This window comes from Cyphellophora europaea, assembly GCF_000365145.1.
Source record: "Cyphellophora europaea CBS 101466 unplaced genomic scaffold supercont1.4, whole genome shotgun sequence".
Classification (NCBI taxonomy): Eukaryota; Fungi; Ascomycota; class Eurotiomycetes; order Chaetothyriales; family Cyphellophoraceae; genus Cyphellophora; species Cyphellophora europaea.
In genome coordinates, this window is record NW_008481810.1 from 308,471 (window position 1) to 328,703 (window position 20,233).

Consider the following 20,233-nt stretch of genomic DNA (forward strand, 5'->3'; position numbering starts at 1 on the left):
TAGTCTTGGTACGTCCTGAAGGGGAAGTCAGGGTACGGATTCTTGGCCTAACTTTCCCAGCGAATGCAAGGTTACCCAAGCTCGGCTTTAAAGCCTGATGCTCGAATCGATTTGTCAAACGAAAGCACGCCCGTCGAGCAGCTTGAGAAAGGACAAGTCCCATGTGTTAGCACCCTATTGGAGCCGCCGCTCACTCACATTTACGTCGAGGTCGAAGCACTTCAGGTCGAAGCACTTCAGGTCGAAGCACTTCAGGTCGAAGCACCGCAAATTGATGTACTACTGATCAAAGTGTGTGCCCAAAAAGTGGCCTAGAGCGCTAATACACTGCTAACTGATGTACTACGAACTGATGCACGCAGAATGCGATTACCGACTCTTCTTCAGTTCCTAGGGACAAGCAGGGGGTGGGGTCCCTATGTTTAACAATCCCCCAGGAAAGGGAGTTGCATAGGGGATGGGGTCCGTATGGTCGCCAGTTCCCTAGGGAAGGGAGCTGAATAGGGGGATGGGGTCCGTATGTTCGACAACTCCCAAAGGAAGGAAAGAGGGGTGGGGGGGGTGGGTGCCGTTTCGGCGGTTAGCTTCATAAGCGTATACCTTTCCGGGTAAAGAACGCGGGCCCAAAGAATTATGCAAGCTCGGAGATACTCTGCCCTCGCGGCCTCAGCCGAGCCTGCGCTTTCGAATGTGGGGATTTAGCTCCGCCCACGTGATATCACGAGAGTTTTTTGAGGTCGAAGTGCGGAAGACTTTTAACGACATTGCGTCCTGTCAAAGCTTGGATCCCTTCGAACACAGCGCGATACGTCTACTGTACCCTGCTAAACCTGCCAGTGATAAAGAGGAATCAATCAAGCTTGAACAGCTTTTTGGCGGATCATTCGTCAATAAGTAAATAAATTTCAATCTATGAGTCTCCTAGCGGCCAAAGTAGCGTTTCTCGAGTGATCTGACATATCGGACAAGCCACCGCACGACGCGAGATACTGGAGATGTCAAAGCAAACAACACTAGATCGCCTGGAGTCTTCGAGATCACAAAGAAGAAATGTACCGTTCCACCCCAAATTGAGATTCACGAGCAATCCTCCACTTCTAGGACAAGGCAAACAAAGCCGTCCCCGAACGAGATAAGAAAACGGCACACGGACGGTGCTATAGACCAGGAGAAATGCTGTGCCCTTTGGTTATGCCCATATCCGCATCATGAGCATAGTCTCGGCCACACCAGACTCAAAGGCGGCGATAACACATCGGCTTCCTCGAGAGAAGCAGCTCGAAAAGAACCGGACAGGTTGCAAAGAATCAGGTTCAATACCTCTTGATAGTGGTATCGAGGTTGATCCCGTTGCAGACTTAAAGAAAGCCGGAGATAGCTGGAAGCAAATCTATCAGAAATTAGAGGCTAAATACGTCAATTTGCAGAGTCCCATCCGAGTGGCGAACAAACTCTCAATCAAAGAACTCATCGATCCTGCCGACACCCGCGCATTGATGTCGGCCTGAACCAAGCATCCGTCAGTGTCATTTTAACTATCCAGACAGTTTGTATTGGCTTACTAACATAGGCGCAATATCAGATGCTTAATGGAGCCCTGTAGAAGTTGTCTTCAAAAGACTTGGAGGCTCACGCAGACTCCACATTTGGAATTCGCTACGAGGCAATTGCCCCTCATGTTCACCGCTAACTAAATGGGTTGCCTTACCATGGAACGGACTGCACCAGACTCTCGGTTACAATAAACCGGGTCATCCTCGACACATTCTGAGCATTCCTTTCTCACACACTAACGAACGCTACCTTCATCCTCTTCCGAACATGGAGACGCAACTCCGTCGCGTATCTTGTTGCTCACTCACGCCAGAACAGCATCACATCTACTGGAGCGTTTATTGTCAAAGCAGCCCAATGTTTCGTACTCAGCACATGCCTTTGCTCCTGCCAGACCACTGGAGATGAAGCTTTTGGAAGAAGGACCGTACGCACAAACATCTCTCGGAACCCGCGAACAATTGAAAAAGACCTTGCAAGACGGCTATAACAATCTGCTCAAGGAATTCGACGAAGCCAAGGAGAAAAGTATGATCGCTTTTCATCATATGCATCCTCACTTCATGCTGTATCCGATGCTAGCGTCAAGCTACGTGCACGGAGATGATTCAGCCGTGCAGCAATCCAATCTGGAGTACTGGCACGTTAAAACCCCAAGGCGCAAAGACGAGTCGTACACCAGTAGTGTGGTTCTTCCGGATGAAGCACTTCTGCAAGCAGGAACGCACCCAATCTTCACCATTCGACATCCAGGTGTGATGGTCCCATCAATCTGGAGGACGATGCGTGAGGTTGAGGTGCTGTGACGTTCAGTTGTTCTCTGCGGTGGTTGCACATGCTGTACGACTGGTACACAGAGAAAGGACCAAGCCATCACGTTGAGCCAATCATCGTGGATGCCGATGATTACATGTCTGACAAGAAGACTGTAGAGGAACTTTGTAAGCGAGTGGGACTTGATTCAGACGCGATCATCTACACGTGGCCCAAGGCTTCGGAGGAGGAATTGAACAGTATGTTGCCAATGGAAGCAAAGATCAAGTTCACGATACTTGGATCTGATGGAGTGATTCCGGGTCGCACAGCGGCTGGCTTTGATATGGCCAAGGCACAGCAGGAATGGATCTCTCAGTACGGTGAGGATGGAGCTGCCGAGATCAAAGGGTTGGTGGAAAGAACGATGCTGGACTACGAGAACATGCGAGCGCGGAAAATGGCGTTTTAGGATTGGAAGGAAATGGAAGTGGATTGCAAGCTGGACATCCGAGGTGATGAAGCTGAGATCATGAGGTCGATGCAGCCCGCGACGATCAATCGAGGTCTTTTCTTAATGCCATTACACGCTTTCGACATTCGGACTTCGACGAAATCAGCGCAAAACTCGAGATCGACCGATTTCAACGCCCATGTTTCCAGAGCCCGTTTCAATGTCCTATTTGGTGTTATGATGCCGATTCTGGCTCTTATCGTCATCTGACAGAACTCGAAGAGACTGCCGATCGAACGTGAGTCAGTTGTAAACCGGTCCGCCAATCTAAGTCTAACACAGTTGAGGGTCATCTAGCCAGGTCTACCGCGGCTCTTTTCAAACTGTCATGCCCAACGACTGCAACAGAAATATCTCCGTGAGGGCCGGACTCCCGAACACAGGACTACGCGCATACTGGCCTGTGTACGTACGCTAATGCGAGATATCCTGTTCGGGCTGATGCTTGCTAGATACGACTTGGGCTTCACCTTGACGGCCAACTCGATGATGTCGTTCCAAAATGCCATCTTTCCATTGCTACTCGGCATCTTTCTCATCATCATCGGCAATACCGGATTTCCATGCATGCTCCGGTTTGTGATATGGGTGGCATCAAGGCTCGTGCCCCAAAACAGCACCGTTTGGGAAGAGTTACGCTTCCTGCTGGATCATCCTCGTCGATGCTTCACCCTGTTGTTTCCGGCGGGAGCGACATGGTGGCTGTTTGCGATTCTGGTGATCCTGAACGGAGTAGATTTAATCCTTTTCATCATTTTGGATCTCAACGATCCTGCTGTGACCCATCTTGCTCCAGGGATACGGTTCGTGGACGGACTGTTCCAAGCAGCCTCGACAAGGACGGCCGGGTTTGCCGTCGTTAACCTCGCTGAACTACATCAGGCAGTTCAAGTGTCATACCTGATCATGATGTACATTTCCGTCTTCCCAGTCGCCATCTCCATGCGGCGTACCAACGTATATGAAGAGAAGAGTTTGGGAATCTACGCGAGTCCGAGCGAACAAGAGGATGATGCGAACGAACCGAGCTATATTGGAGCCCATTTGGAGAGACAGCTCAGTTTCGACTTATGGTTCATCTTCTTGGGTCTGTTCATCATTGCCATCGTTGAGGGACATCGCCTGGAGAACACTAACGAACATGCCTTCACTCTATTTGCGGTCTTGTTCGAGATCGTGTCTGCGTACGGAACTGTTGGGCTGTCCTTAGGATACCCTACAATCAATGCCTCGTTTTCGGCGGAGTTCAAGACGTTAGCCAAATTGGTCATCATTGCGATGCAAGTGCGTGGTCGGCACAGGGGTCTGCCCTATGAACTTGACAGAGCCGTGCTTCTTCCTTCCGAGAAGTTGCAGGCCAAAGAGGCAGGAGAAGGTCAACGCATGCTGCAACGAAGGAGGTCTTCCATTGGTGGCATGTCTGCAGTGGACGGGCAAGTGGAAGGCAGCCAGTTTCGCGGAGAGCCTGGTCTTTCCGGTTATGAAAATGAGGAGAAACGGAAGGAGGAAAATCTGGAGGCGGCACAAGAGTCATGCTAAGCACAGACTCGGTCAAGAAATGTACAAGTTGGCATCTGCCCCCGACACAATACGAGAAGAGTTGGCGCCGACAAATGAGCGATGATATGGGACGGCCCATTCTGTTTGCTTTCTGAGCGAGCGTTGTTACGGTCTTGTTAAAATGACGGAACTCAGCAGTATGATATGAGACCGTTAAACCCGCAATGTACATTCTGGTTACAAGATCAAAATCGATTCGGAGCACGCGGCACATTTTGTGTCACAAGCTGTTTTGGGGAGCATCATTGGGAAGGCCAGAGACCCTTCGCCAAGACTGATCCACTGCAGTTCGTACTGAAATGTTCTTGGGCATCCCTTATTTGCATCGATTACAGTGTCGACTCGTATCTTCCAGAAAACAGATTGCAGCCCAGGGTGTTCAAGCTATCTCCACGGATATTCAAATCTACATTCACCACCATGTCTACCCTCATCGCCTACCTCCCACCCCTCTTCACCGCTATGCCCGTCCTAACCACCCTCCTCGGCTTCACTGGTTTCGGTGGTGGTCTCTACACATTCACTTCGCCCGCTGCGAGGCCAATCCTCTTCGGAATCATCCCGCCCACTTCCATGCTCCCATCCAAAGAAGACCAAGCCCAGTCACCAACCCCATCCCAAGCCTCCCTCATCGCATACATTCGCGTCCACGGGATCCGCAATTTCTCGAACGGGCTAGGCTTAGCGGGCCTGTCTATCTACTCCCTCCTCGGCGCAGGGTCACCCGCCGAAGCGGCAATCGTCAGGAAGTGCCTTGGTGTGATGTAGCTGGCCGGCGCACCGGTTGCATTGGGTGACAGGTGGTTGATTCGCAAGTATGTGAAGGTAGTGGAGGCTGGGAAGGGAGAAATGGAGGAGAAGAACACGAAGGAAGCGACGACTGTGGGTAGGGCGAAGGCGGCGGAGCATGCGTTCACAGCGTTGATTATTGCGGCGGTGGCGGTGGGGTGTTTGCTGAGTTAAAGCAAGGGGGTCTCTCGGGTGTTGGAGCTTCGGGATTTTCATGGAACTAGCGAGGAAGGGCACGGTAGGTCATGTGGAAGGTATGTACTAGCCACACAGTTCTACTTTTGTCTGCATGCGAGCTCGTGTGGTAGATTTATCGGTCTGAGTAATCTTAAAAGTCTCACAGCTTGGTTCGGAGAGGGCGGTGCTGGTTGTGAAAGCGTGAAGTTTGTAGATGCCGGGCTTATCGCACGCATTCGCCCAGAGATAGGCTGGATTTTGCATCAGTATTGAAAGATAGGGTCCAACATAATCTTTGTTAGATCATTAACGCATTAACTTTATTCACTTTGCTCGAGTGTAAGCATTGACCTGCTCGCGGTAAAAGACCATCCGTCCTTCAATACGAGCTTCGACCCAGAATTCTTCAGGGACGTTTATCTTTTGTACAACACGCAAAATCGTGCCAGTCCGATACAGTACAAGAACACTCGGACAGCACTCCCACAAGTAGGCATGACACCAGTTCGCCTTCGGTCATTTCAGGAATGTTGACAAATGGGCCACAATTTACCGGGAATTCACCAGAAGAGGCGACTGACCGCCGAACATAAGAGTTGAGCGCAGATGTGTTGGGCGCACCGGATGCATTGAGCACTGAGACGGCTCCAGGTATTGGAGTACATGTGCTCAGATCCGATCCCTAATCGTCAATGCGCCCAATCTTCAGCTTTGTTACACGTTCCCTTAAGCAAAGAACGATCCCCAACGCCCCGGCTTAGCTCACTAAAGCACAAGCATACTTTCTGTGCGCCTTCTCACGCACTCTGTGGGAGATTTTTATTCGCGAGCTCCAGAGTTTCCTCATGGGATGGCCCTGGAGGTCCGGGTCTCCCACCGCCGCTGCTATGATCATCCTGGCTCCCGCGTTCGATAGCCTCAGAGAGCGTGCGTGGGACTTTGATGCCCAGCTTGACGAGCGGGATCGTGAGGCCGTGGACGATCTGTACAGGATTAGAGAAGACGAGAAGACTTAAATTTGTTTGGCTGAAACGGAGAGAGGGGCACACTTACGATACTGCAGGTGACCAGGAACCAGATCACCACCATCATGATCTCGCTCAGTCTCGCGGCGTCTTCTCGCTGGTTGCCTTTGTCGTCGAGCACCTGCGTGCGAAGGTATTCCTGGCTGATGTAGAGGTAGAATATCGCGGAGACGCCGATGGGACCGAAAAAGCCGACGACGATGGCTTGACGCCACTCCTCGATCTGGTGGATGCGATAGTGCATGAGGGAAATGATTGGTGGGCGGCGGAGGAGAAGAACGAGGATGCCCAGCGCGATGAGGCGGTAGATGGGGATGACGTCGTTATGCGCGAACATGTGCCACGGGCAGACGGCGCCGAACCAGACAAAGATCGCGACGTTGAGGAGCATGTCGATCGTGGGCTGCAGCGAGTCGTCGGCGGTCTGTACGCGGAACCAGTCGTCCCAGGTGAAGGCGTTGCCGGCGATGAAGCAGGCAAGAACGTCGTCGCTGCCGATGAGGCCGTCGGTGCCGACGACGAAGAGCTGGCAATGTCAGTGTTTTGGCTGGGTTTCGAGACGCAAGTACTGACTGCTAAGGCGAGAGCGAAGACCAAGAAGCTCTCTCGATCGACATATTTTTTCTCTTCCGCCCAGTGAAGAAGCTTCTTTGCAAACCATCCACATGCGAATCCGTAGGCGGTACTAAGGAATATTTGATAGCACCAAGTCTCGTAGAACCACAATCCCACCGCTTTACCCGCCGTATGTCCATGCGCACCTTCCCCAATACACGTGATCAAATACAGCGGAAGGAAAAGGAAAGGATATCCCAGGCCGTCATTGACACCCGACTCAGCAATGACTATCTTCTGCAACTTCTTTGGAATATGCCTGTCCGCAAACTTCCCTTTCAAGATCGAATTGGATAGAAGGATCCGTGGGTGTGACGCATGCGCCGACAGCGAGGGCGTACAGAAACGTCAGATTCGGCACCATAGCCCACACCAGCATGCTGGTGATGAGCCACATGACGACCATGCCAGGCCCGAGGAGGTACGCCAGGCTCCGCCATTCTGTTTTCAGGTATTTTGGTGGCAGCTGGATCCCGGCAATCACTAGCTGCACGCCCAAGACGACGCGGGTGAAGTACAAGTTGATGTACTCGAGGTTGACTTCGTCATTGAGCGCGTATTCTGTCGGTCGGATCCAGTTTGCGGCAGGGCCAAAGAGGACGCCGGCGAGGAGCGACAGCACTATTGACAACAAATTAGCTGAATATTCTTCAGAGTGTGAATATCAGGACATACGCGCTTCTGACAGGTAGAACTTCTCTTTGACCACGAACGAAACTAGGCCGAACAGAGCGATAAAACCTCCGAGAGTTGCGCAAACAATGTTGAAGTTCACCAGGCCGAGGGTCGGCATCCTGGCAGATATCTGGAGAAGACACGGTGTAGTGTCGTCAGGTATCTTGGCGCAGGGCTGGCGCGTAAAGGCGCGGGGAAGATCGAAGCCGTCAACGACGTGTGGTGCTCACCTTGATCGTAGATTGATCCTGCGAGTCCATGCGTGTCAACTGATTTAGACCCTGAAGCATCCATTCTCGAAGTCACTCGTTCGGTCTTTGGCGACATTGTGCTCGGATGACGATTGCGAAAGGTACCCCACAGCACGTAGCGGAGACGACTGGGATTGGTGTGGTCTCCCTGGCTATTTTCCCTCGGTCCGAAACCCGGATACCTTTCTACCTCCCTAAACTGGCTAGGAGTAGCCAAGCACTCCACAACAGCACGGGGCATCTCCCATTCCCAAGTAAAAGTTTGGGCTGCTGTGAAGGCTGAGGAAGGCGCCCCACCTGTGGGGTATGAGGGTTCATTACCAAGGCTCTCTAGGACCCAATTTGCCCGTATTTTCTTTGCAAACCTCATCTCCTTGGTAGCGGCTACAGAACATTATTAGTGCCAGAAAGTCGCGGCGGACGAATTTTTTTGTTGCACGCGCAGCATGTAACCCATTCTCCAGAAGCCACCGCTTCAAACCGTCGAATAAAATTGATTGATTGATTGATTACGGGTTGGCAGCTATGCAGCACGCAACTATAAGTAGGGAGGTGCGCGTTCCTTGCAGCTAGGCGCATGGTATTCCGACGATCCTGCTGGCGACAGGGCTTCTGTGCATACTATATTGCCCTCGACGCTCCAAGCACGCACGTCCCTACTAACAATCCTAATGACTGTTCTAGTTGGAGCTCGGAACTAGTTGCATCCCATGATCACGTGCGTCTGCCTACAGGCAGGAGTGTCTGCCTGCTAGGCGGTGTACGTGGCCTTAGGCAGAAGAGAAGGTATCACAACTATAAGTAGTTGTAAATTGTCCCTAGATATGAAAGGTATCATACCTGTACTAGTTCTGAGCTCCAACTAGAACATGTATTAGAATTGTTAGGAGGGACGTGCGGTTTCCGGGCGCCGTTGAGTGACACGGTCGGAACCAGTGACCTGTTGCCAGCAGGTCATTGGCCCACAGTACCTCCGGGCGCAAGAAACTCGCACGTCCTGATTAGTAGTCGTACGCTGCATAGCCACTGTAGTGTAGCTGGGACAGACTATGAAATAACAAACAAACAAACAAACTAAACTGACTAACCTAAACCTTCCAATCAATCCCAGGAGCGGTAATGTCCTAACACCACGAAGTATTTTCTCACAGATTCCACGACGCATGTGTAACTATTTGTAGCTACAACGACCCCTCTCAAGTCATCGCTCAACTTGAGTAGTCCGTCTACCGGAGCTCTAGATGGGATCTCTCCACGCCAGAGCTCTCGCCAGGTTAACCCACCACATTTTTGAGCTGCTTTCCAAAGCCGACTCACATCACGAGTCTAACAATACACACACACACACACACACACACACACACTATTTATTAACGCCCGGCGGCTGAGCCGATAAGGGCAACTCTCACTGATCTAATAATACACGTCCAATACGAAGTCCTACTCTTCTTCAAGCCCATACTCAAATCATTCGTCAATTTACCCCTTACAGCCTTTTCTCTTCGGGTTCTCGTGGGTTAGTGACCTGATTAGTAGACCGACTTGAAGGCTGTTCTCCAAGTGTTCAGCGTCCTATCTTCGGCGGCTGAAGCGGTGTCTACTTCCTGAGGCACGAGGTGATATGTAGGGCGAGGCAGGTGTGTGAGGTAAGGTGTCCTAATCATTAATGTACCTGTAGTTAGTTCGCATCGAGTCGACCGGTGGCTATCGCGAATCGGATCGTCGCTTGCACGGCGTCCATGTTCGGAGCCCAGTTCTCATCGTCCATTGTGGTTTTCCCTCCCAAATAAAACGAGATATTCCCTCGTTGTGTGGCTGTCTGTTGCATCATCTCCATTCGATGTTGTGTCCATCTTCTGCACCGGAATAGGAAGTGTTCTACAGTCTCTCTCGCATGCCCACATTCACATTGATCTGTTGACGCAGCATTGATTCGGCTAAGGTACGTGTTCACTCTTGCCATGCCGGTCCGGAGTTGGGCGAGTACACTGGCTTCTTTGTACGTTGGTCGGTCGTAGAGCTGGCGTGTGTGTTTCCCCGGCAGTGCTGTATCAATCCTTTTCGAATGTTTCCCTACTTTTTCCGGTAGTTCTCGTGTCAGGCGAAGAGTTGTTGATTGGATTCGGGGGAGTGGCGTCTGTGGGGTGCAGCCCTGTCTCGTTGCGGCTTTCGCCTTCACCTTGGCAAGCTTCATCAGGTCACAGATCTTACACGGCTGCGAGATGAATGGGTCTCGACCCAGCACAACCTGAATATTTAGTCTGCAGCACAAAGCCACTTAATCGACAGTATTAGCACTATTGAGAATTACACCAGTGGCAACTCTATCCAACTTATGGCTTCAACGGGGGAGAAGACCATTCATGGTAAAAGTCACGCATTTGGTGCGAAGAATGATCAAGTGGGTGGTCATGTGAGTGATGACACAATTCAACAGGCTCTGCGTGTCATTGGGGGTATTTTGGCGCAGCTAACGGGCTGGACGGTTCAGCCCTGGAGGAAAAGATTACAATCATTCCTTCTGACAGCACAATCGAGGAAACTAGCTCAAGCTTCAAAGGCAAAGGGTTCCAAGTTGCATCTAATCCCTCCTGCACCCGGACAATGCTTACAAGGCCGGCGGAGGACGAATCTCGGAGATGACTGAATTGGTCATTCCTCTCAAGGTTGGATCGTGGCACTACTGACCTACGATCAATGGTGTGGATCAGTCCAAGAAGTCACGTCCCCATCATGAAGACCAGCTCTCGTGCTCGAGACTGCAGACGCTCAATGCCCGGTTGAAGCCTCTTCTCGTGGCTTATCAACGCCTGTGGCACATCAGCAACACGGCAGAGCTCTTGAGTCAGTGCTTCAGCTGAAGGAAGCGCCATACCGGCGCCCTGTCCGGACACGACTGCTAGGCAGTGAGCGGCGCCGCCCAATAGCACAACACGACCTTTGGAACATTGGGGTAACACAACGAGATTGATGCTGTCCATGACTAGCGATGGATCCGCTGATTCGCCCCTTCGAACAGCATCCTTTACGATAACGTCAAAAGCGTTGTGAGGAAGCTGTGACGGTTCTCTAGGCGCTGTGGAGGCTTGTAAGTGGACCCTGGTCTTGGTTAGAAAAACCATCAGTCCTAGCCTATCATGAGGCACACAAGGCCCCCGGCTCGGGATCTTGGGCTCACTCCGATGTTAGCCAAGCTGCCATCGTCGCTGCCAAGCGCTGCTTGCCAGCTAATATTCCGCTCATTCGCTCACTGGTCCTCGGACGTGAGCTCAAAGACGGGTCGCGCTCGGTCAGGGTGTGATTCCAAGACTTTCAAGATCCCACCAGGTCTACTTAACGAACCTATCTGCTGAGCTCTGAGGAACACGTGTGAAAAACGCCCATGTTGGATGGCTATACCAACGTAACTCAACGAGATGCGACCTGAAGTTTGCCTCGAACAATCAATCATGTCAAGATGCCATATATTTCAAAGCCTTCTGCAGGACGGCATGTGGGCAAGCTCTCTGCATCACAACAGCGAGAAACACTGGAAAACACCCTCGGCCCAACAAGCGACTTCCAGCCAACATGGTCCTCCACATGTTTCTCCCACGCCAATCGGCTGAAACGGCTCCATACGACTGGATTCTAGCCATTACTTTTATTGCGTACATTTTTTCCGCCTTTGGTAACGGCGCCAACGATGTCGCCAACGCCTACGCCACTTCCGTCGCTGCTCGAACCTTGACTATGCCGCAAGTCGGCGTGCTGTCAGTGCTCACAGAATTCTTCGGAGCCGTCGTACTTGGTGCCAGAGTTACATCAACTATTAAGAACGGAATCATCGATATCGACCGTTTCGAGGGCCGACCAAGCGTGCTCATGCTAGCCATGGGCTGTGCCGAGGTGGGCAGCGCAACATGGCTGATGTTTGCGACTAGCCGCGGTATGCCCGTTTCTACAACTCAAACTATTGTTGGAGCACTTGTCGGTGTCGGCTTTGCCACTCAAGCTGCCATTACATGGGAATGGACCGGTGGTAGTGTATCTCAGGTTGCGGCTTCATGGGGTATTGCTCCTGCGATCGCTGCATCCTTCGCTGCGATCTACTTTGGAGTTCTCAAGTACACCGTGCTCGAGCGCGAAGACAGCTTCAAGTGGGGTATGCGACTGATTCCTGTCTACTTCGGTTTCACCGCCGCGATCTTGGCCCTGTTCATCACTATTGAGGCTCCTGGATCTGATCTCGACGCTCTTGGTGCTGGCACAGCAGTTGGAATTATCCTTGGCGTCTTCACTGGCGTGACGCTCATCTGCTATATCTTCTTCGTACCTTTCTTCGAGCGCAAGCTTATCAAGAAGGATGCTCGTCTTCGCGTGTGGCATATCCCTCTCGGCCCTCTCCTGCGCAAGGACAATATCCACCTTTACTTCCCTGGCAAGGGCAAAGAGTATGTTACCAACTACTATGCCGACTCATATGGCCATGTCGCCGCTGGTGGAAAGGCCTCGTTCAATGCTCCCGAGCTCGACGAGGAGCGCGCAACAGACCAGCCCGCCGTAACTGGCAAGTCTTTTGCCGACGACAATGGCAAGGACCTTTCTGAGACAGCTTCGCCAAGCGGTGAGCCCGAGGCCGGACAGCCAATGCTCAACCGACCGGGCTACGTCTCTCCCTATAGACGCTGGATTGTGCCCGTGCAGGAGCTTTCGTGGATCAACCCTAAGAAGCTGTGGAACTGGACCAAATTCCTCCTGCTTCGCGGAGTCACGATCGATGCGATCAGCCACAATTCGGATCTTCTCCGCGCCATTCACTCCAGAGCCAACCGCTACGATGTTCGTGTTGAACATCTCTGGACCTACTGCCAAGTTATGTCTGCCATCCTTATGTCTATTGCTCACGGTTCCAACGATATTGCCAACGCTGTCGGTCCTCTCGCCGCGGTCTACGCTACCTACAACTCTGGCGAGGTCAACACAAGATCTCCCACTCCTGTGTGGCTCCTGGTCATTGGTGGTTTGATGCTCGGCCTTGGTTTCTGGTTCATGGGCTACCACATCATCCGCGCTCTCGGCAACAAGATCACCCAGATGAGTCCGACCCGCGGCTACGCGATCGAATTGGGCGCTGCCACCACAGTCCTCATGGCTTCTCGTCTCGGTCTGCCAGTCTCCACTACCCAATGCCTGACTGGTGCGGCCATTGGTGTGGCGTTGATGAACTATGACGCCAAAGCCGTCAACTGGCGCCAAATTGCCTTCATCTTTACGGGCTGGGTCCTGACCCTCCCTTCGGCTGGTCTGATTGCCGGCTTGCTCTGCCTCATGGCTCTAAACGCCCCTTCTTTCTAAGATCCTTCTCGATGAGCTCGACGGAGCAGTCAGTCGTTCGTTGGTGGGACCATGCCGCTCGATCTGCAGGTGTTAGTACACTGCATGGCCTGGTGTCAGTAATAGTACACCTGTACGACCTCTATACATGTTGTGTAATGGACTCCCCTTTGCGTCAATCATAAAAATTGCCCCGAATACGTGCCCCAGAACTTGCTCTAGTAGCCGACGCAGGTCGCCGCACACTGACCGATGAGTTGCCTAATCTTACTTCAGCCTGCACCTGCTCTGACACCGCGCTTTAATCGACCTATCTCGTCGCTCATCGTGAACTCGAAGAAGACTTGACTCCCTCTCATGTTGGAAGCCGCTCTGTGAGTCATTTGTCGGCTGATCTTATCGGCCCTTAGTATCTAATTTGCGCGACATGACGGAGCCGACTTGAGATCATTTATGGTTCATCGAGCCTCTCGGCAGTAGTGATGTCAGCAATGTAGCGGTCTTGACTATGAACTGAAGCAGTCGCTACTTGGCTTGTTGCAACCTGACGAATGCTTGATATATTGACGCGAGTGTCAAGGTATCAACAGGCCAACGTCAGCGACCCTGTTCGAGCCAGCAGAGGACGCGAGGGGCCCATAGTAAGTGGCCTACGCATAGGGCCACTCCGGGACATGTACGGAAGGAGGCCTTATCACAACTTTTTCGTATCGTGGTGGCTGTTATAAGACACGCAGACCGACAAAATGTTGTGGAGAGACGAGGCCAAAGAACCTGTGCTATATCCGTGTTGGCGCTGTTCCAAGACAGCCCACTTTGCGCCTGTATCAGATCCCATCCGACCCCAGCCAAGACTCCAAGAGACTAGGGTCAGCTTGCTTCTTGGCATCTCCGTCTTGCCGGCAGCACCCTGGCGCTACTAGTTCGCGTCGGCATGACTCTGGTGGACAAGAGCTTGCATCAAATAGTAGGCCGAGCCTGATCATCTACAGAGTATTGGAAAACGTATCGACATCGACATGATACAACAAAAACCGAGTCTACTCCCATCCATTCTATACAGTTGTGTGCGGCATAGGCTTGGTATACACATCTCAACTTCACGGTCATTCTGATGGACATTGAGAACATCATCAACAAAGTCCGATATAAAGTCCCGAAAGATCGAAAGTCCTCTCGGCGGCGGTCAGCCCGCGAAAGTACAGAGACAAGTGTCGTCTCCGAGACCAGGTCCGTACCCGATCTAGTTCAGCATTCAGAGGACCTGCAACCCAATGACTATACGACGTACGACTCAGACGCATCACAACCAGTGGCAAGTCTCCAACACAGCGAGAGACACAGAGACTCAGAGGCACCACAGAGTACCTCTAGCCCACCACAACGGCGTCAGGCAAGAACAATCTCTGAACCTCAAGTGGCCGCGCACCCAACACAGTGGCCTCCAAAGCCAGCACCCGCGCCCGCGGTCTCTCCCTACGGACACTTCCCGGCGCCAGTATACTTCCCAACATACATGGTGGTGCCCATGCATATCCCACCACAACACCACTATTTACAGCCCCGACCCAGCCTGCCGCAGCATCAGCAGCATTCACAACAGATCATGAAGGAGGAGAAAAGCACTCCGGACCCGATCCCGCGAGGCGTGCGACTTCCACCTCTACCAGAATCACTACGACGTGCCCAAACAGCTTGCAAACGAAAGCCAGTATCGGCGAAGGAGAGAAAGAAGCGAATCAGAGCTCCGCCCGTCCAGCACGACTACGACCATCTCAATGTAGAAGAAGCCATCCGGGAACTGGCACGGCGGGATATCTACATTACTGACATCCAAGGCCTGTCGCTCAGCAAGCCGAAACTGGTCAAATTGCTGCAGCGAGCGGACAGGAACAACAATAAAGGCGAGAACAATAGCCCAAAGGAGTCAGGTTACTTGAATACTTCTGAATGAATCCTTTTATGTTCACTGATCGTACTACTTTCGGCGCTGCATCAGCTTCTGTGTACTGTATCTGTATGCATCTGTAGAGAAGTCGATCTGTACGTGGTGTATCTTGGCAACGTCCAGCAAAGCGCAATGACCGCACGTGCATGCCTTACCCAGCCAACGACTGGCTTACAGACATCGGGAGCTCCTTCTTATCACACCAAGCAATCATTTTACTTTCTTGGCTGGAAAGACGTGCTTCGTCCTCCGTCTTGCCGTACTCAGGCGGATGTGTGCAGGGTAGTGGGGTATGATCGCCTACCAGGCTAAGCAAACTATGACTCGGCTCGAATTTGTTGAGGTTATGAAGCTCTGGGCCAAGTTGGGAATCTGTAGTCTCTCTGAATGTCTCAGATTCTGACCTTGTTGCTTCTCATACATACATCTCTGTGTCTCTCACGATATTTATATACATCGTTGGACACACGGAATGCTTCCTTCATGCTGACCAATCAGATCTTCCTATGTGCTCACTCTTGGGTTGTCTGGAGCATCTATATTCTCAACAGAATTGACTTGCTGCTTTTACAGCCCTTTCTCGGTCGAGCATCGTCTATGAGTATTATTTGATGTGTTTGGGTCCGATGGTTATGTATGTGACGGTCCTGATGCACAAGGTGTGTTTGATAAACCCGCGCACTCGATTGTCTTACGTGACAGCACCATGTATGTTGATCGATCAGAGGAGGGTTCAGGCTCGCAGAACCTGTCGAAGGGCGAACGCCTGAGAAATGTCTTCATCGTGTTCGGTGTCGTCGCTGCGATCGTTCTGGTCTCGCACATCTTGTACGCAAACTCAGTCTCTTCACTCACTTCCAAATTCTATTCCTGTCCATTCTAAGAAAAGACCTATCGTTTGAACGATATACAAAGTACTGACATTGTCTGGACACAAAGGATCAAATGCCGGAACAGAATTCCCCATATCAAGAACTGGTCATCTGCGGGCCGGAGACGCTCAATCAGGCCCGCGACTCCTCCAGATACAGCCAACACTCGTCGACAACGACAGACACCTGCTTTTACTCGAGCTGAACTCGACGCCGTCGCGCCGAAGCTCATCCTATCCCAATGCGTCCTGTACGATCCCTCTGCATTCGAAGAGTCCAGCAAGAATTCGACCCCCGTCTCAACATCGCCTGCAGTCACAAGGACGCCGAGTATAGCCAGCATAGCATCGCTCCCTCAATGTTCGAATGACAACGCCGCCAGCCCCACCAAATGCGCTGTTCGCACAACAGAACGCCCTCACTCAGACCCAACACACGCTCTCTCAACTCCAGCAAGCGATACTACCTGCAGCATCTGCCTCGACCCACTATTTTCCTCATCTAATGACGATGTCCAACAACATGACCAAACCCACCAACAGACCTACATCCGCATCATTACCCTCTGCAACCACGCTTTCCACTCCCACTGCCTGCAGACATGGCTCCTGCAGCGCAGACGCCGCGATACACGACGCCCCGACTATCGACAATACCAGCAACCACAAAACCAGCCTAGATGCCCACTATGTCAGCTTTCTTTACGAACCAGCAACAGGACGACCGTAGCTGGGAGAGACAAGAAATAGCACCATCATGCTGGAGGAGCCGGGGCCCACTGCAGCAAGAGGAAGGAGGAGGTGGCGATGGAGGTGGCGATGAGGTGCTTGTACAATCAAGACTACGATTATGAGAGCTATGACGAAGACGAGGGAATGAAATGCTACTCACGTAGGATCAAACGATCCGCCCGGCCATGCCGAACTAGTGGACTTAAAAAGCGAGCAGGGAGTCAGCCGAAGAAGACTTCAACGCGAGTGAGGTATAACATGGAAGTGACCTCGCGTTGAACTAAGAAAATACTGCAAGGGAAGACAGCTTAGGGGGCAAACGAGTGTAAATGACCGGCGCACCATGTCAGAAAAGCCGTTCTCTTTTCTATAGGTGTATAATCTGAGAAGCGCTCGAAACGCTGTCGATCAAACGAGGGACAAGAGCTGAAAGGAGTGAACGGCATCCACCATGCGGCTCTTCCGGACGAGTTGATATCGACTGCAAGCTGTGGCAAACAGAAATTGAGTCTGTATGGCACTTGTCTTCGCGCTTGCCCGCCACACCACGGCGAAGACAGTTGGCATAAGCGCCGCGATGAAAGGCAAAGCCACACCTGAGCAGATGCAAGCGCCACAAACTCAGATATAAAGTACTCTCATTCTTCTCCTTGCCCTTCTTCTGCCCGTACCGGTCCGACTTGCTGCTATCCGACCGTCTTATCGTATGCTGATAGCTGCGGCGCAGCTTGCGCCCACTGGATCACGGGATCTTTCGGTAAGTTCTTATCACTGCCATACGCCTCCGCGTCCTGCTGCTGTTACCACATCTGCGTCCTCCTCCTGTAGCCCTCGACGGCATTAATATCCAGCTCCGCCGTATTATACGACCTGCTGAACCTGTTGTTAAGCACGATACTGCTGCGATCATCGACGCTCCTGTTCTTCGGTAACGGGTTGTGCTCGCTAAGTCTGCGAACAATGGCGGGGCCGTCTTCGTCTTGGATGGGTTCGACGCCGCGCCATTTGTAGATGAGGTTTAGGGCCGGGATGGAGAGGCCGTGGCAGAAGATGGGGGAAGACCACGGGCCACTAGACGACGGGAATCATGGCGGCGGTGAGGTTGTTTTCTTCTTCTGTCAGGGACTCGCCAGGCTCATGGAAGAGGTGGCGGGTGTGTTCTACGTAGAAGACCGCGCCAATGCCGATGGGGCCGAAGTAGCCCATAAAGAGGGCTTCTTCCCAGTCGACGATGCAGTTGGGCATGAATTTGTAGGCCATGAGGATGGCGGGGATGCGGCGGAAGAGGACGATCATGATGGCTGTTTCTGTGGGTTAGTAGGTTGATTGAATGTTTTGGTTGTGGTGGTGTGCTTACCGAGACCGATGAGACCTGGGATTGTGACGCCGGTGCCGTCGGGTTCTTTGGAACATTCTCCATGGGATTAGGGCCCCAATGTACATGAAAACGACTGCTGGAAGAGCTTCACCTAGATACCATACTTGATTTTGATGGAGATGGCACCGAATGCCAGTATGAAGAAGCCCAGGATGGAGATGACCACATTGAGTGTGCTTGGATCTATGTAAATGGCCATTGCGGCTGAGTGATTGCAGTTTCTCCGAGCTCTTCTGAGATAGTCCCTCCACCGGGAAGAGCGAACAAGTGTCCGGCCAGCGGACGGCGATAGAGGACGTCTGCGAAATGAAAGCGACGACAAACTAGACATAACAGGCCTGCTGTTTGCGTAGATACTGGTGTCAGCGACGGAGAGGCTGATAAAGGTATGCTACAGAACACGACGCGTGAACGTAATGCATGTCTGCGTAAGCTCAGAGTGCGTCGTAGGCCAGAGGAAACTGTTGAAACAGGTACTGAAAAGCCCCGAGCCAGAGGTGCGACAATGGGCGCTAGGAAGTGCCTCAATGTCCAAGCCCCTTGCAAGGCTGGCGGCATGTGTTTGGCACGATCCAAGGGCCAGAGAGCGGCATTCCTGGGTACCTTAAGTTTCCGCGCAGCGCACTCCGTCGTGTCCGTGCTGTCGCGGCTCCGTACGAGTGGTCGGAGCAGGAGTCGTACACGTAGCGGCTGAGAGATCTTCAGCGACAGGAAGCCCCCTCGCCTGTGGGGACTTGGCTGTGCCACCTTGCTGCCGTCAAGGGCAGCCGTCGAACAAAGACTCCGCCAATGCCAGCTTGGCAGACGGCTCCATTGGCTTAGCCCGTTGCCAAGATGGCTGAGCGACGCCAAGTCTGCCTATTCCGTCCTGCCGGCCCGCAAAAGCGGCAACTCGACTGCCACGCCAAGCAGATGTTTCCACTTCCGCCGCTCCATCCCTACCGGGTATAGTCCACGTCCTCTCTCTCGAGGGTTTTAAGGCGAGCCTTTTGCAATGACGTTATGTGGCTGTTCAGACAGAAGCTCGGGAGCCTGATGGTGGTTGCGGTTCGGCTGGAGTCTTTCTGAATCGCCGACAAAAGTCCATTGATGTTTTCCATCGGGCAGCTGAAGGATTCTAGAACTATGGACACTTGTCGACTCCCTCCTCTGTCACGCGTCTCCGGAGGCTTCTTGATATGCGCAGGAGATGTCGTTAAGAGTTATCTGCGGCTTCTTTGGAACCCTCGATGACTCGTTGGTCAATCCAAAAGATCGTGCTGGGTGAGAGATGCCAGCTATTGACGTGTCAAAAGTCGTGTCCTCAACTCTGAATGTTCGTGTCCGCAGAGGCAAAGAGAGCAGCTTCGTAGCCTTGATTGTTCAGCACCGCTTCAAGATCAATTCCAACAGCCAGGTCCTCAGCGTGCGCCAGCATCGTGTCTGCATCCATAGGTCGCTCGTTCGGTACTGGCGAAGTTGCTGTCGAATTTCTCGCTGCTTCTGCCAACTCATGTGTGGCCGCCCGCCTCGTCCTTCCTACCGGACTCAGCCATGCATCCAAAGGCTCGAAGTTTGGTATTGTGAAGTCATTCTCGGAAGATGCTGACGCACAAATCCTGCTACTCGTATCCTGAATGTGATCGAAGTTGAAGTCAACCGTGTGGTTCAGCTGTCGAACCACCTCTCTGAGCAGCTTGAGACAAGTCGCTGCGCAATTATCGACACAGGCGTTCTTGGTGAGGAGTCGAATGCCAGTCTCGCATCTATGCCACGCCTCACTGGGATGAGAAGTGCCATTGTGTGCTGATATCAGAAACACGAGACACATTATCGCCAAGAATAGCGTGTAGGTGGTGCTCCATGACAGAGGAACATCCGGCATGGCAAGTGCGTTCGATTCAAGGCGGACAATAGTGGTGGATGCTAGTTTGATACAGGCCAAGGCATGGCGCGATTGTGACAAAGGAATAGCTTTACCTTCCGCCATGATGCGTAGATAAGGCAAGAACGGTCTGTAGAGAATGAGTTGTGCAAAGTTGCACGCCATTTCAAGGTCACGAGACACTCTGTGGCTCCGTCAACAAATTGTTCGT

At 52.3% G+C, this 20,233-nt stretch overlaps 9 protein-coding genes across 9 annotated transcripts; 5 read left to right on the plus strand and 4 right to left on the minus strand.

Annotated features, from left to right (window-relative positions):
• Positions 1–1,958: 1,958 nt before the first annotated feature.
• Positions 1,959–2,360, plus strand: HMPREF1541_04360 (uncharacterized protein; the record flags this gene model as incomplete). Its single annotated transcript, XM_008718706.1, has 1 exon — positions 1,959–2,360. One exon carries the CDS (start codon positions 1,959–1,961, stop codon positions 2,358–2,360), a length of 402 nt encoding a protein of 133 aa, XP_008716928.1.
• A 29-nt stretch (positions 2,361–2,389) lies between these two features.
• HMPREF1541_04361 (uncharacterized protein) lies at positions 2,390–2,779 on the plus strand (the record flags this gene model as incomplete). The annotated part of the gene is made up of 1 exon (XM_008718707.1): positions 2,390–2,779. One exon carries the CDS (start codon positions 2,390–2,392, stop codon positions 2,777–2,779), a length of 390 nt encoding a protein of 129 aa, XP_008716929.1.
• A 531-nt stretch (positions 2,780–3,310) lies between these two features.
• HMPREF1541_04362 (uncharacterized protein) lies at positions 3,311–4,360 on the plus strand (the record flags this gene model as incomplete). The annotated part of the gene is made up of 1 exon (XM_008718708.1): positions 3,311–4,360. The coding sequence occupies one exon, from the start codon at positions 3,311–3,313 to the stop codon at positions 4,358–4,360; it is 1,050 nt and encodes a 349-aa protein (XP_008716930.1).
• A 441-nt stretch (positions 4,361–4,801) lies between these two features.
• On the plus strand, positions 4,802–5,149 carry HMPREF1541_04363 (uncharacterized protein; the record flags this gene model as incomplete). The annotated part of the gene is made up of 1 exon (XM_008718709.1): positions 4,802–5,149. One exon carries the CDS (start codon positions 4,802–4,804, stop codon positions 5,147–5,149), a length of 348 nt encoding a protein of 115 aa, XP_008716931.1.
• A 995-nt stretch (positions 5,150–6,144) lies between these two features.
• Positions 6,145–7,780, minus strand: HMPREF1541_04364 (uncharacterized protein; the record flags this gene model as incomplete). The annotated part of the gene is made up of 5 exons (XM_008718710.1): positions 6,145–6,330; positions 6,401–6,898; positions 6,946–7,224; positions 7,259–7,608; positions 7,663–7,780. 5 exons carry the CDS (start codon positions 7,778–7,780, stop codon positions 6,145–6,147), a joined length of 1,431 nt encoding a protein of 476 aa, XP_008716932.1.
• Positions 7,781–10,766: 2,986 nt separating this feature from the next.
• HMPREF1541_04365 (uncharacterized protein) lies at positions 10,767–10,862 on the minus strand (the record flags this gene model as incomplete). The annotated part of the gene is made up of 1 exon (XM_008718711.1): positions 10,767–10,862. One exon carries the CDS (start codon positions 10,860–10,862, stop codon positions 10,767–10,769), a length of 96 nt encoding a protein of 31 aa, XP_008716933.1.
• Positions 10,863–11,483: 621 nt separating this feature from the next.
• Positions 11,484–13,250, plus strand: HMPREF1541_04366 (uncharacterized protein; the record flags this gene model as incomplete). The annotated part of the gene is made up of 1 exon (XM_008718712.1): positions 11,484–13,250. One exon carries the CDS (start codon positions 11,484–11,486, stop codon positions 13,248–13,250), a length of 1,767 nt encoding a protein of 588 aa, XP_008716934.1.
• A 4,601-nt stretch (positions 13,251–17,851) lies between these two features.
• HMPREF1541_04367 (uncharacterized protein) lies at positions 17,852–18,357 on the minus strand (the record flags this gene model as incomplete). The annotated part of the gene is made up of 3 exons (XM_008718713.1): positions 17,852–18,081; positions 18,138–18,194; positions 18,258–18,357. The coding sequence occupies 3 exons, from the start codon at positions 18,355–18,357 to the stop codon at positions 17,852–17,854; spliced, it is 387 nt and encodes a 128-aa protein (XP_008716935.1).
• A 1,104-nt stretch (positions 18,358–19,461) lies between these two features.
• HMPREF1541_04368 (uncharacterized protein) lies at positions 19,462–20,127 on the minus strand (the record flags this gene model as incomplete). Its single annotated transcript, XM_008718714.1, has 1 exon — positions 19,462–20,127. One exon carries the CDS (start codon positions 20,125–20,127, stop codon positions 19,462–19,464), a length of 666 nt encoding a protein of 221 aa, XP_008716936.1.
• Positions 20,128–20,233: the final 106 nt, after the last annotated feature.